The sequence below is a fragment of the Leucopleurus acutus genome, assembly GCF_964270905.1.
Source record: "Leucopleurus acutus genome assembly, chromosome: 2".
In the NCBI taxonomy this organism is placed as follows: domain Eukaryota; kingdom Metazoa; phylum Chordata; class Mammalia; order Artiodactyla; family Delphinidae; genus Leucopleurus; species Leucopleurus acutus.
In genome coordinates this window covers 140,147,122-140,162,161 of record NC_139143.1, presented here as the reverse complement: position 1 = coordinate 140,162,161, position 15,040 = coordinate 140,147,122, and the positions used below count along the sequence as shown (strand labels likewise).

The following is a 15,040-nucleotide window of genomic DNA, read 5'->3' as shown; positions in this document are numbered from 1 at the left end:
AAACAGTGGTAATCAACTCTATGTAGACATTAGTATCACCTGGTAAGGTTAAGGACAACCACCACCACAAATGTGCAGGGCCCTACCTCTGAACAGTTAAATCATCTCTGGGAGTGAGGCCCATGCATGTATATTGTGGGAAGGGAAGGAGGAGGTGGGGGGAAGGAAAAGGGAGGGGAGGAGGAAAGGGGAGGGGGAGAGAGGGAAGACAAACTACTAGCTCTCAAGGGCTTAGCTTTTAGGGAGAATACTTCCCTTCCTTTTCTCACTATTTTTTCCAAAAATACAAAGAAGTTGAAATGATGATACAGTAACTACCCATTTCCCCTCATTTTTGACACTGAATGTGTAAGATGAGAGTTAAAATTCAAATCCAGGTTCTACTGCTTACTAACTGTAAAATCTAAGGTAAGTTATCTAATCTCTTTTTCAGTTTCTTAGCTACAAAATAGGAATAATGATAAGTGTCTCCCTAATACTGTAAAGATCAAAGTAAATAATGGAAGTAAATCACTGAATACAATGCCTCAAAATATAGTAAACTTTTAAAAAATAATTTTAACAAAAACTTGCCATACATGTTTTTTTAAATGCTTCCTAGTGAAGTATATTGGGCAATATTCAAATACTCATAAAATTATGTAATCAATAGATTTGTTTAAAATAAAATACCCCATTTTATAGGTATTAATAAAGACTTCTCAGAAGCCCATTATATTATTTCAAATAAAAGCAAATCAGCACACAATACGTTTTTCAGGTAAGTTAAAACAAAACTTTTCAGTCTCCCAAATTATGTCACTACTCATGTTACAAAAATAACAAAATATAAGCATCTAATTTCTGCAAAATTACAATTGTGCTCTCTCTACCATAAATTTCTACAAAAAGAAAAACAATAACTTTGCCGTACTCATAAGTTCACTTTTTAACTTCTTGCTTAATAATTTCCTTTAAAACTAAGGCACATGCTAATGAGTAATGTGAGAATAAACAATAAATCTCTTTGTGCCATTAATTATACATTATATCCACAATACTGAGGCTCTGAACAGTTATAATCACATCAAGTCAAAGCCAACTGTTTAAAGAAAACTGGTGGCCAATTTATTTGTAAAGCAAATTACTTCCACAATTTAAATGTCATACAGCTAAGAATTATATCAAACAGCCCTTAGTTAAGCAAAGTCATCACTGATATTTACTAATATAGTAACTATGTTTACATATCTCCAACTAACAGAAGAGATTAATCAAATGTGTGTACATGTGCATGAAAGTGTTTTTATTCTGTTTTTGCCAAATCTCTGTAACATTATTATTTTGTTTTGTCCCTTAGGTATAGATAGGCTCCTTCCCTGAATAAGGCTCACAGTGTATCTGACTTGACATCAATACTCATGTTTCAATACAATCCTCAGCATAGTGGATTTAGTAAGCTATGCACACAGTAAGCTCTCAATTTTTGAAAAATAAATGAAAAAATAGGAGATGATACATTAGAAAGAAACTAATTATCAATGTAAAATTGCACTGGCATTTGCTTAAAAGCAATAAAATTCAAACCTGGTGCAACCATACATTTACACAACTGAATGTTAAAAGAATATTGCTAGGACAAAGAAAGATCAGTTTGGGCAAAATAATGATGAAAAAAATCTCACAAATATGGTTTTATAGCCACTAGAGTAATAAAAGCCTGTTGATAGTATTTTAGAACTTTAGGAGTTCTGCATTTTGTATTAGGAAATAAAGTCTAACTAAAACTTTCATAAAAGCGAATATCTTAAGATCTTTAAGTATTTAATTAATCCTGATAGCAAGAGGGCAAACAAAAGCATAATTCAATTTTAAAAAAGTTGTTTACTCTTGCTAGAGATACTCAATGCTTACTAACATTCATTCTTTGGATACATGTCTTTTGAGTACTTTTCATATGCTGGACATTATAGTTGCTTTGGATACATCAGTGAACAAATATCTCTGCCCTCATGGAGTTTATACTCTAATAAAGGGAGACAAACACTAAAAAATTAATGTAACAGGTAACTAATTTATATGTTACATTAAAAGGTAGTAAATGTTATGAGTCAAAGAAACAAAGTAAGGGGATAAGAAGTCCCCGGGACAAGACTAAGGAGAAAGACACACTTATACATTTAAATAAGTGGTCAGAGGAGACCCCATGGAGAAGGTAGTTCTCTGAGTACAGACTTAAAAGAGGTAAAGGAGTTAGTCATAGGATCTTGCTCAGAGATATGACATAATCCAACTTAAGTTTTGTTTATTTGTAACTTAAGATTTTAAAGCAGCATTCTGGTTGCTATGTTGTGAAGTGAGTGTAGGTTGGAAGGAGGGAAACCATCTTTAAGACTATTACATTAATTCAGGAAGAGATGATGGTAGTTCAGACTAAATGGCAGTACTAGAGGTGATGAGAAGTGGCTCTACCTTTAACATATATGCAAATCTGAACTAAAGGATTTACAAAAGGCAGCTGAGTTTAGAATTCCAGAGAGAGATCTGTACTTGAAATACAATTTTTGTGAGATATCAGCATAAAGTGATACTTACAACAACAGGACTTCATAAGATCATGAAGTGAGTGAGTGTAGAGAAAAGAGAAAACAAGGCAAGAGAAGACAAGAAATAAGGACAGAGGCCTGGGGCACTTCCAAATTAAGAGATCAGAAAAAGAAGAATCTACAAAGGAGACTGAAAAGGTATAATCAGTAAAGAGGAAAATCAAGAGAGCGTAGTGCCCTAGAAGCTAAGTAAATAGAATAAATTGGAGAATTAACTGTGTCAAAAGCTGCTGTAAGGTAAATTCAGCCAAGTGTTGAGATTTAACCTTCGGATTTAAGAACATGGAGAGCACTGGGGGCATTAGAAGGGCAGTATGGGCTGAAGATCCAAGGAATATGTTTGAAGTAGGGTAACAGGAGTTAAAGAACGAGAGTAAAAGAATTGGAGACAGCAAGTATGGAAAACTCTTCTAAGGAATTCTACTACAAAAGGTAGCAGAGAAATGATGAAGAAGCTACCAGCAGAAATACTAGAGAGGAGATTTTTTTATGGGAGAAATTTTAAAAAAATTACTTTTTATCCCATTTTATGGGATGGGTTGATTTAGTAGATGGGGAGAAACTGATGATGTAGAACAGTGATGAAAGAACTGCTGGAGTGAGGATCCTGAGTAGGTGAAAGGGGATAGGTGGTTGTATACAAACAGGGAATGGACTTAGGGAAATGGACAGTTCATCTATAGCAGAGTTTTAAGTAGTAGGTAGTAGTAGATGGCAGTGGGTAGGTAGATGTGATGGTCAAAGGTGACAAAAGTTTTCTTCTGATGGCCTCAATTTTCTTAATGAAGTAGGAGATAAAGTGAGGAGGGGGACTGGTGGGGAGCTGTTAGAGGGTTTGAGGTACCAAAGAAGGCATTAAACCTTTTTCTGGGAGAATGGGAAAGTAAATGGAATAAAGAAATATAGTATAATTGCTTGACAGCATTAAGGGCTCTCTTGAGGTTCATGGCCTTTAATTTCAAATGAGACCAGTTATCATGGCATTTCTCAAAGCATGTTTAACGGCACAGGCAGTCAACTGAATTCAGCTATGGTTTGAGGTTTGGCTAAGCAAGTAAAATGAAGTAAGGGAAAGATAAGGGAATTGACGTTTGTTTATAATGGTAATAATTATAATGATTGATCATGGAATTTAAGCCGGCTAAATTGGAAGAAAGAACATCAGGGGCGTGAGGTACAGTAAAAAGGTCATACGATCAAGTGATTGGAGGTTGCCGAGCAGAGAAATTGTTGGAGTTGGGGTACTAGGCAGAAAAATATGAGCTAATGGTTAGAGAACAAGATGCATGAAATTGAGATAATGAGGATTAAAGTTATTCATCATGACAAGACTAAGGGTATGACCATGGCTAAGGCAGAGTGAAAGACAAAAATCATTAAAGAAGAGTGTCTCTAATTTCCAAGCCAATAAAATCAGAATAAATAAAGAGTAGCTATAAATAAACTTCAGATTCCTTATAATTTTTCAATAGATAAAATTATACACCATTATTATTAGGGATTATGACTAAATGATAGTCCAAAATGAAGGTAGGTAGCTATCAAAAATAATGCAACCAGGAGGCTTCCCTGGTGGCACAGTGGTTGAGAGTCTGCCTGCCGATGCAGGGGACGCAGGTTCATGCCCCAGTCTGGGAAGATCCCACATGCCGCGGAGCGGCTGGGCCCGTGAGCCATGGCCGCTGAGCCTGCGCGTCCGGAGCCTGTGCTCCACAACGGGAGAGGCCACAACAGTGCAAGGCCCGCGTACCGCAAAAAAACAAAAAAACTAATTAAAAATAATGTAACCAAAAGAAAAAAAAAAAGAACACACAAAAACCATTTGAATAAAATTTGATTAGGACAACACTGTATTGTCATAAGACAAAGTCTCATCTTATGACGGCTTTCTCAAAAGTTTATGTATATAATACCAGAAGCAAGTTTACATCATTATTATGTCCCGTTTTATGAACCACTTGAAAAAAGACAAATAATCATTCCAATACATGTACACTTTTGTTCTAAATCTTGATGTTATAATCTATCAAATACATCATATATAAAGGAAAACTCTAGAATTATGCTAAATGAAGCATAATGCAAATCTTACAGAAATTAAGAGATGTTTCAAAAGTAGAACCTTGAGAAAAATGGCGTCTAAAGCTCTTTAATAGGAAAATTTCTTATAATTCACAAATGAGATTCATTCCACTGAAGAACTGTATTTACGTACGTAAATTATGTTAAGTATTACCTCCATTACAATGAGAAAAGATCAAGAATGAAGACAAGGATAAAAAACCTTCTCTTCCTAGACATGGAAAGATATGTGGAGGGAGAAAAACCGTCTCTTTTGTAATTCCTATATTACTCAGGTTACTCTGCAGTAACCATGTAAATACATCTGAACATCATTTTCTCAAAAGTTCACAAAAAGTGAAAGTTTGTTTAATTAGAGTAACACCTATTTGGATCTTTAAGTTATTGAAATTCATGTTTAATTTATTTTTTAAATTATAAGGCTACAAAATATTTTTTATCTGTAAGAAATTACTTTAAAAAATGTATTTTTGATCTGTGAGAAATTACTTTCAAATTACGTAAAAGGTACTTTAAAATGCGCAATGCTAAAGTTTATTAGAAGTGTCTGAATGTAAAATTTCTGTAACTATATGAGTAGATTTAAGTAATTCTGATGTGTTTGATCCATATTCAAGTATTTCACACAAACAAGCTCAGATCATTAAAAAAATAATAAGGTCTATTTAGTTCAGGCTAAGGGTTAAACACAGACCCCAAAACACGTTTACTAATTCTTCCTCATATCCTAATTAACAGACTAAAATGCCAAAGAAAAGTTGGCTGTGATTCCATAACAAAGGTATCTTCCTTCTTTCTAATAGCAAAAAATCAATTTAAAATGGTTTGGTCAAAACCCAACATAATGTGATTTCTTGGCCTCAGTCTTACTGTTCTTTTTTTCCACTTTGATTTTTCAAACTCTGAGTTATTTTTGTACTTTAACTATAGAAAGGTAATGACTACTTGTTCCTTAAGTATATTTTGGGGGGTAATAAAGATTGATGCTTACATAAAATATAGCTGGATCTTATATTGGCTGGCCTCTCCCTTATTGTCTGGGATAATCACTAACCATGACTAAATAAATCATATTTTTCTAATCCTGGTGCACCTTACATAGAGTTTTCCATGTGAAATGTAGCTCTATTAATTGTTAATCATTGTTCTTGATATTTTTGGAGAAGGGAGGCTCATATTTTAAGTTGATAGTATGTCCCAACTACACAGCAGTCACAGGTCTCTTTTAATCCTCTAGAAAATCAATCTAACCATTTTTCACATGATGATCAGACGGACAATGAGTCGTATGTGACTGGTCATCCTGCACAAATGTTTTAATTTGGCAGATATTCTTGAGCAGAGCGCACAAACCAGTTTGTAACAGCAAAAACATTTAATAGAAACATCAAACATTTATGTGTTCACTGATAGAATAGAAACGTACAATTTCTTTCTTATTACTAACTCAAATACACTTTAAAATTAAGAAAAAGTAAAACCATTGGACATTTCTCATTTGTTCACAACCTGAAAGCCAAATTTATAGATGCGTATCTTCAGTTTACCTTACTGCCGATGATTGACCGTACTTCATCATCTGGTGACGTGGGAGTTCCAGATATATCTGGATTACTATTACTAAGGCTCCGAGAACGATTTAAATTAAGGCTTGCAGGTCTCACAGCAGATCTAGCCATTGTGGCATAATGCACTGATCCTCCCAAACCCCCAGGACCTAGAGTTGTACATAAAATAACATATAATTAAGCAAAAAATTAATCAGCAAAGGACCTGAAAAAATCTCTTCCACTTTACAAAATTCCACAAAGATCATAAATTGCTTTTATGTCTAAATGAAAATACTATAAATAAGAAAAACACGCCAGACCTAGTGATAGCTATACAAAGATAATTTATTTTACAGCAGCTGACAAAACCATGTGAATTATAAATACAATCATTATCTCTTCAATGTTTCTATGATTATGTATTACACGTACAATAAAAAACAAAAGTAATAAGAAACATACACAAACGTTACCTTTCCTTATATATGAGGGTGTCTAAGACCCAAAATGCTCCAGCTAATATCTTTTCCTTTTTTCCCACCCCTCCTGCTCTGCCCCTTGAAACACAGTCACTAAGAGGGAGAGCCAATTTCCTGTCAATATCTCTTAAATGAAACTATGGCTTAGTTCTCTATCTTTATCAGTGACAATTTTAACTATAACAAAATGGCAACTTTATAATACACATACATAAATGTATACTAAAGATAATTCTCCTAAAAGCCCAGGTTATACAAAAAAAAGCAAAGAATCCCCTTTTTGTCTGAAATCAAGCCTGATACCATTATTCAACCAGGATCTATGAACATAAAGTACCCAACAACTGTATCTCCATTTTTCTTTTTTAAAGAAATCTTTCTGAGTGTCATATTTGCAAATGACACACACCTGTCAACTAAGTAGTATATAGTCTTCAGGTCAGCATGTAAAAAAGACATTTTGCAAAATCTGTGAAATTCTAATAGTGTACTGAATGGAACAGTAAATGGAGTAGCATTATGTACAGTCCACAATCACTTATGTACTCAGAGACTCAAGTACTATAATTTTAGAAATCAAGATAGGAAATTATGAGCAAGACTTTAAGAGTCAATTAGCTCTCTTTTTCAATTAAGAAATAAAACGTGCTAAAACTGAGATTACTATTATGCCGAGTTTTCAGAGTGAATGTCATAATTACTTGTCACCATTATTAATGCTAACAATGACAACAGCTGAAAAGGGCACTTACCATTATCACTAGTGAGGAATGGATGACTCATACAGACAAATATGTAAACAGGTTGAAAGGTATGCACAATATAATCATTAACCTACTAACTGAACAACTAAAGAGTGATTCAAACTAAGACATCCCCCACCACCACCACCACCACAGATGTCATATAAAACAAAAGTACGTGGCTACTCTGGGCTCTAATATTCAAAAAGGCTGTATGATTTTATTGACCATGAAGAGATCAGAACTCTTCTAGAGGATAATCTTTTACAGTATTGTAGGTTTCACAGGGTTACCAGGAAACTACTGAGCCATCGTATTTCTTCTTTAACATCCAATAGCACTCTGAATGACAAATATAACATTCTATTTACCTTCTTTTTTTTACTGAGATACTGGGGAACTTTATGCACATATTTTAAACACATAATCAAGAGAAAAAACTGAACTGGGAACTGTAAGGAAAACAACTTTGCCACATGTACCCCAAAATGTAGTAAATAAACAATGAGCAGAGATATGTTTTTACTCTTTGAATACAACATCAGGTCCCTAGAGCTGAGCCACAAGTCAACAGCATGTATTACACTGAGAAAAAGAACTCACTTTATTAAGTATCAAGAACAAAATCCTCCACAAATGTCTTTTCTAATAGAAATCACCCTCACTGCTAATTTGGAATTTGGAGCAAAAGCCTTTTATTAAACTGTTCACAAACAGCAGTTCGTACGTCAGACTACATAATCATAAATCAAGCTGAGATGACTGCATTAGCCTCAAATAGACTCAGAGAACCTCAGTGGGGATTCTTAAATACTCTTCCTTCCAATTTTACCCATAATGCCATGCGATGCAACTTTTTTTTAAAATTTTATTTTATTTTTTATATAGCAGGTTCTTATTAGTTATCTATTTTATACATATTGGTGTATATATGTCAATCCCAATCTCCCAATTCATCCCACCACCACCACCTCCCACCGTCCCGCTTTCCCCCCTTGGTGTCCATCAGTGTCTCTATTTCTACCTTGCAAACCAGTTCATCTGTACCATTTTTCTAAATTATTTATCTTAACTGGGAATGATAAAATGCTTCCAGAGACGGAAGTTATTTTCAAGGTTTATTTCCAAAAATTAATTCAACCAAGATCTCTCTAATTCAACTTAAAGGAAGCTGTATAAATAATGATGCTTTAAAATACAACCTATTTATCCTTTTAACTCCAGTACATAGCATAGTCCATGGCACTTAGCAGGCATTCAACAAATGTCTGCTATTGAATAAATGCATCACACCATGGACTATAAGATTATTTCAATCCTATTATGAACACAATCTATGCAAGATAGTTTCTTAGTAAAAAGAATAAAATACCTGGTGATGGTGAATTAGGGTAAGTATTCGGTAGGCGAAAAACATAATAGATATATGATGCAAGAAGGCTGCTTCTGCCATGCTGGTCATGATTTCCTTCCAAGTTTTTGTGAAGCCGATTTATAATTGATGCCATGGCTTCAAATGATGCTTGACCTAGATTTACTTTTAAGAAAGAGGAAAATATTTTTCCATTAACTTTTTTAGACTGTAAGTTCCAAAAAGATCAAGGTTTTGCCTTCATTATATGCATTAAGTATAGTGACTATACACAGTAAGCGTATAAAGATGATATTTGATATTAATTTTATGGTATCTTTATGATACTGTATTAACTGAATCAAAAATACTTTCCTTAAAAAAATGAGAAAAAACTAATTTTACTAATTTAACATGAAAACTATGTGGCTTTGCTTAGTGTGAAAAAAAGAATCATCAAACAGTACCCACTACTTTGTAAAACAATACAAAGCACATGATAAGTAAAAAATCTATCTTATATATAACCTTTGAGAAGTAACTTCTCATTTTAAAGATGACTCTGAGAAACTAAATACCATACATTGAGCACATGTTACTTTTGTTTATAAAATAAAAATTACTAATAAAAGTAGATTATTAAAAATATTAATAGAAAAGAGTTGATAAGCAACTTAATTGAAGTGAGTAGCTCTGTAAAAGGATTAGAAGGAAAAAAGGGTAGAAAACCAGGTTGAGGTAAGACTATAGCACATTAAATGCCAGGCTAAGTAATACCTACCCAGCCATTCAAGTTAGTATATAACAAGAATTTTGCAAAAATTGGGAAATTCTGGTAGCTCAGTGAATAAATGGATAATCCAAACAGCCATTCTGAGCAATAACGCCTCACATTTTATGATTTATTTAATCAAGACAGGAATTTATGAACAGATAATGAGGCCAATTAAGTTTTCCTAAAAGTGGAAATATCAGATAGAGTGGTCATTTAGGAAGATTAATCTATATATACTGAACTGGAAGAGAGACTAGAAAGAGAGAAACCTAAGCAGGGTTTAGCAATCCTACCTGTGTTCCTGGTTGACTCCTTTTTCTTTTCCTCATAGTAGCTATTCCAAACCATCAGAATCCTTCACAAAACTAGGTCCACTTTACTCCCTTCTCCACAAATCCTGCTTTTTATCTCAGAGTAGAAATTTATAGAGCATGAAAGTCCTGAAATTCTTACTATAAATTTATCAGAATCTGAAACAATTTTTAGTTCCTTTCCAAAGGAAGCAGTGCTCGTCTCCTATATAAGAATGATCTATCCACCTTAATTTTTGTCCTACATGCTTGCTTCATTAATTAAAATCTCTTGCACCTCTATATAAATTCTCAAAGCATATAAACATGCTCAAATCTCTCCACTCTTATGCCCTAATCAACCTTGCATCCTCTTCTAACTAAACTTCTCAAAACAGTGTAAGTTTTTTGCATTCCTTTCACCATCTGCTGTTTATTACTAAATTCTCTGTAATCTGGTTTCTACTTTCACTATTTGACCAAGACTATTCTCGTTAATTTCACCAGTGGACACTTCTTCAGTATAGTAGGTAAGAGTGGGACTCTAAAGTCAGTTGCTTGGGTTTGAATCCTTAGGTAAATTTTTTTTTTTTTTTTTTTTTTGGCTGTGCGCGGGCCTCTCACTGTTGTGGCCTCTCCCGTTGTGGAGCACAGGCTCTGGACGCACAGGCTCAGCGGCCATGGCTCACGGGCCTAGCCGCTCCGCGGCATGTGGGATCTTCCCAGACCGGGGCACGAACCCATGTCCCCTGCATCGGCAGGGGGACTCTCAACCACTGCGCCACCAGGGAAGCCCCTTAGGTAAATTTTTCAGCGTATGTTCATCATTTTATTCATGAAATCATGAAATTCATACCTATACCTAGAGTTGTAAAGATTTCATACATTAATATAAATAAAGTACATAGCACAATTCCTGGTACACTGTAAGTGTTGTGGAAATGTTTGTTACTATTGTGATTATTTTACTATACAATCTACAAAAATGAACAATGTTAACTTTTTTTTCTTAAAACCTTCTATGACTTCTGTAACATTACTCTCTACAACATCTCTTCAGTATCTCTTAAACTACCCTCTCTTCTCTATCCCACCATCACTGTCTTTTATCAGGACCACAGAATTTTTTGTATAAAATTCAAGATTTCAAATCTGTCTGCCTGCCTCCAGATTTTCTCACTTTCAATCTACCTCCGTGCAAAATCATCCTTATAAAAGCCAACCTAGTCACATTACTTTTCTAATTAAGACCAGATCCTTCAAAGGCTATTGATTCTTACAGAATAATAGTCCAATTTCCTAATGTGTCAAGGACCCTACTTCATCTCCCCTACGACCAATATCATCTCTAATCACTAACCCTCCAATTCATAACTAATTACTTGTAATTCCCCCAAAATTTCCAGGTTAGTTTATCTGTTTGTGTACTATACACATACTGTTTCATTTCTCTGGGCTAGTTATTTACCTGCCAGACTCCTACTCATCTTTAAATGCTCAACCCAAGAATCACCTCTACTTACAAGTATCCCTAAAAAAATCTCAAGGAGTTGAATACTATTCTCCTTTGTGCCACCACTTAATACGAAACTTCTATAACAAGTTAGCTGAAATTTCTCACAAACTCAACTACTTTGCAGGATTGGGTGGAAGCTGTTAGCAAAAGTAAAGGAATGAATCTTGGAAAAAAGGTAGGAAACCTGAATACCTCTCCTTCAAGAAAAACTCACAAGAAAAAGAAGATAGAGATTTTGAGTCAACGAAGAGAATAATAGCTATATTAAATAGAGGATAGCAGATGAGTGAAAATGTAGATTATAAGTCATGTAAAACACAATACGATTTATCAGTTGCATGTTTTCTTAACTAGTCTATGAGATCCTTAAAATCAGAAACCATGCCTTTGTCAGTGCCTATCACTGTATGGTACATATTAAGTGCTTAATAAATATTTGGTGAGTGAATAAATAAATTTGTTTTCATAATTTGAGTAAAAGTCTATATGGCACATTTTATAGAAACAAAAGAAAGTTATTTTCCAGCATTAGAAACAAGTAAGTAACAACGCCCCACAAAGTCAAACACAGTCCTTATAGAGATGGCAAAAAGGAATCATGAGTCTGTTTCTGTAAAAGTTAGAAATGTTGAATGATAAATTTCATGATTCCCCCAACATAGGTAAATTACCTATTTGGCCAGCAATGACAGGAGGTCTAACAACTAAAAGTATCAGTTTATCAAGCAGAAGATAAAGAAATCGGACCACTGGTTCCAACTGAGATGAATTCAATGCTGCAATACTGCTCTTCAATTCATTTTCTAAGTTATTTTCCATGATTCGCATGTCTCCAATTCGGACTGGGAACATGTGTTCATCCAGAGCATTCACCAGAGCAAAAAACTTATCAAGATAAGGATCCTAAAACAAAGAATGAACAGAAGCACTAAACAATTATAACTTCATACATTCCACAAACTATGGACCACTGATATCTCATATTAATTGATAATACAAAAAAGTACATATTCGTATATACAAACATTGTTTCCAATTAAATACATCTATTCTCAGCTATTATTGTAAAGTAGCCACTTCAAATACTATTGATTACTCAAAAAAACTGTTGATATTAGGATTTCTTTTTCCAGTGTGAGTCTGCCTTATTGTTTTAGAGCTCAATTATTATGGCGAGTGTGTTAGTAACCTACCTGAGCCCATTATTAATTTATTACCTCTTAGCTCCATCCAAACCCACCATCTTTTCCACATTTTGTAATTCTGGAGCTAGACTCTTCAAACTACATTTGTCCTTTGTCAGCTGGCTTGTGATAGGCTCTGACAACAGAGGGTAGGGGAAACAGTCTGCTAGGCTTGAGGAGTTAGAAGGGAATCTTCTTCCTCCTGTTTGCTTTCCTAATGGCAGCGAGTAGACGTGCATACTGTGGCTCAGAGGTGAGGTACATGGGCAGCAGTGGTGGCTCTCACAGTTCCACAGCAGGAGCTCTCTACCAAGCTTCCTCAATACTACAGCATGGCAGGCACTGTGTTCCTGTAGCAGCGGTGTCCTCTCCTCAGAGGTCTGACTGACATCCTTCAAGATCTTGCTCTAGGTTTCTAGGTTCCTTCCTCCCTTACCACTTTCTGCAATTGCTATCTTTGTTACAATCAGAATTCTCTTTTAACCCATTTAGTAGTGAATCACCTTTAACTTAGTTAACAATTATTTATTTGCAGATTTTCTCCACTCAAATTACTGGCAGTTTCTATCTCCTGACTACATCCTAACTGCTATTATTTAACCTCCTTCTACACTGATAGAACCATAATCTTATTTAAAGCAGTAATGTGCCTGCTCTTTGAGCCTCCTTTATACCTACAGATGACCGAGTTCTGACCAATGGATGTGAGAAAAAGGCTACTGAAACTCTGGGAAGACTTTTACTTAGTTAACAATGAAAATAAACTTTAAGAAAAGGCAGTAATGTTAAACAACTTCACATTTATAATTTTAATACTGTTCTAATTTTATATGTTTTAAATGAATAAAAATAATTCTATTGAATTCTAACTATATATCCAGTAAATTTCAAAGCACCTACAAGCAAAGTACAAAACATCATAAAAAACATTTATTGTCTTCAATTGATCCTTTAAAAAAGATTATAACACATGATAAAATTATATTACAGAGTTGTAAAATTTTGTAAGCTTTTGAGTTTCAGTCACAGGACTGTGAATGTCAGGGGGCTACACACTAGACACTTCCACTCTATTCTTCCTCTACATTCTATAGATTCTAAATCATCTCTATGAAATATTTTGCCCCAAATCCTTCCTTGTTACATTAAGACAATACATATATCTACCTGCCTCCATAAAAATAAAGTCAGGAGTAAAACACAAATATATTACCAACACTAGAAAAAGAGAACACTAACTATGATTACAGGATTCAAAAAAACATTGAAAAATAATGTATTTGTATACTTAAGAAGATATCATGTGATATTAAGAATAATTTTATTAAGGGAAGGAATATATTTAAACAGTATACTATAATGTCAACCTTCTCATTATCAGAAGAATAAGGTCTATAGGAAACATAAGCATATCTAACAACAGAAAAGTAAAAACTCCACTGGAGCATTATTTTACTAGGATCTACCTGCATACTGCTAAATAAAATGTATATACTACCTTTTTGCTGTTTGTTTGTTTGTTTTTTTCTTGGCTGCGCTGGGTCTCCGTTGCTGCGCGTGGGCTTTCTCTAGTTGCAGTGAGCGGGGGCCACTCTTGGTTGCAGTGCATGGGCTTCTCATTGCGGTGGCTTCTCCTGTTACAGAGCACGGGCTCTAGGCACGCCGGCTTCGGTATTTGCAGCATATGGGCTCAGTAGTTGCGGCACGCAGGCCCTAGAGCATGTGGGCTTCAGTAATTGCGGCACGTGGGCTCAGTAGCTGTGGCGCACAGGCTGTAGGGCACATGGGCTTCAGCAGTTGCAGCACACGGGCTCAGTAGTTGTGGCTCATGGGCTCTAGAGTGCAGGCTCAGTAGTTGTGGCGCACGGGCTTAGATGCTCCACGGCATGTGGGATCTTCCCGGACCAGGGATCAAACCCATGTTTCCTGCATTGGCAGGAGGATTCTTAACCACTGCACCACCAGGGAAGTCCTTTGCTGTTGTTTTAAAACGTGATATAGAGCACCCTGTCTTTTTACTTTCCCTACCTCACTGTGCAGAAAAGAGTTAACATAGCAAGCTTAAGACATTTCAAAGGCCTGCTTACAAGGTTGGCCCTTGGCTGGCATCTGGGAACTTGGATTTCAGGAGGGTTCCCACTGATAGGCGATTGCTCACTATACCTAAACTGTTTGTGCAAGCAATATGGTTTATGCTTAATACCTGCTTTCCTTTTGCAAATCTAGGATTTTGGTATGTGTTAGGCAGAGGGTGTCTACGAGACAAGCCTATGGTAAAAACTCTGGGAACTGAGCTTCCCTGGTAGACAACATTTCACATGTGCTGTTTCAACTTATCCTCTATGACTTCATAGGAGAAAACTCTTGGAAGCCTGTGTCCTATTTCATCTAGACTTGACCTCTTTCCCCTTACCTTATTTTTCTTTATATCTTTCACTAAAATAAATCACAGCTGTGAATATGACTATATGCTGAGTCCTGTGAG

General features: G+C 35.2%; 1 protein-coding gene across 5 annotated transcripts in view; it reads right to left on the bottom strand.

Annotated features, from left to right (window-relative positions):
- DOCK7 (dedicator of cytokinesis 7) overlaps nucleotides 1-15,040 on the bottom strand; it is a 210,501-nt gene that overhangs the window by 87,185 nt on the left and 108,276 nt on the right. For 4 of the 5 annotated variants that reach the window (XM_082834071.1, XM_082834067.1, XM_082834068.1 and 1 more), the window contains 3 exons: nucleotides 12,043-12,274; nucleotides 8,812-8,976; nucleotides 6,215-6,384 (listed from right to left, as the gene is read on the bottom strand). In XM_082834071.1, coding sequence (XP_082690197.1) covers nucleotides 6,215-6,384; nucleotides 8,812-8,976; nucleotides 12,043-12,274 — 567 coding nt within the window. Of the gene's footprint in view, nucleotides 1-6,214; nucleotides 6,385-8,811; nucleotides 8,977-12,042; nucleotides 12,275-15,040 lie in introns of those variants that run through there. The other variant, XM_082834070.1, reaches the window with a different exon arrangement.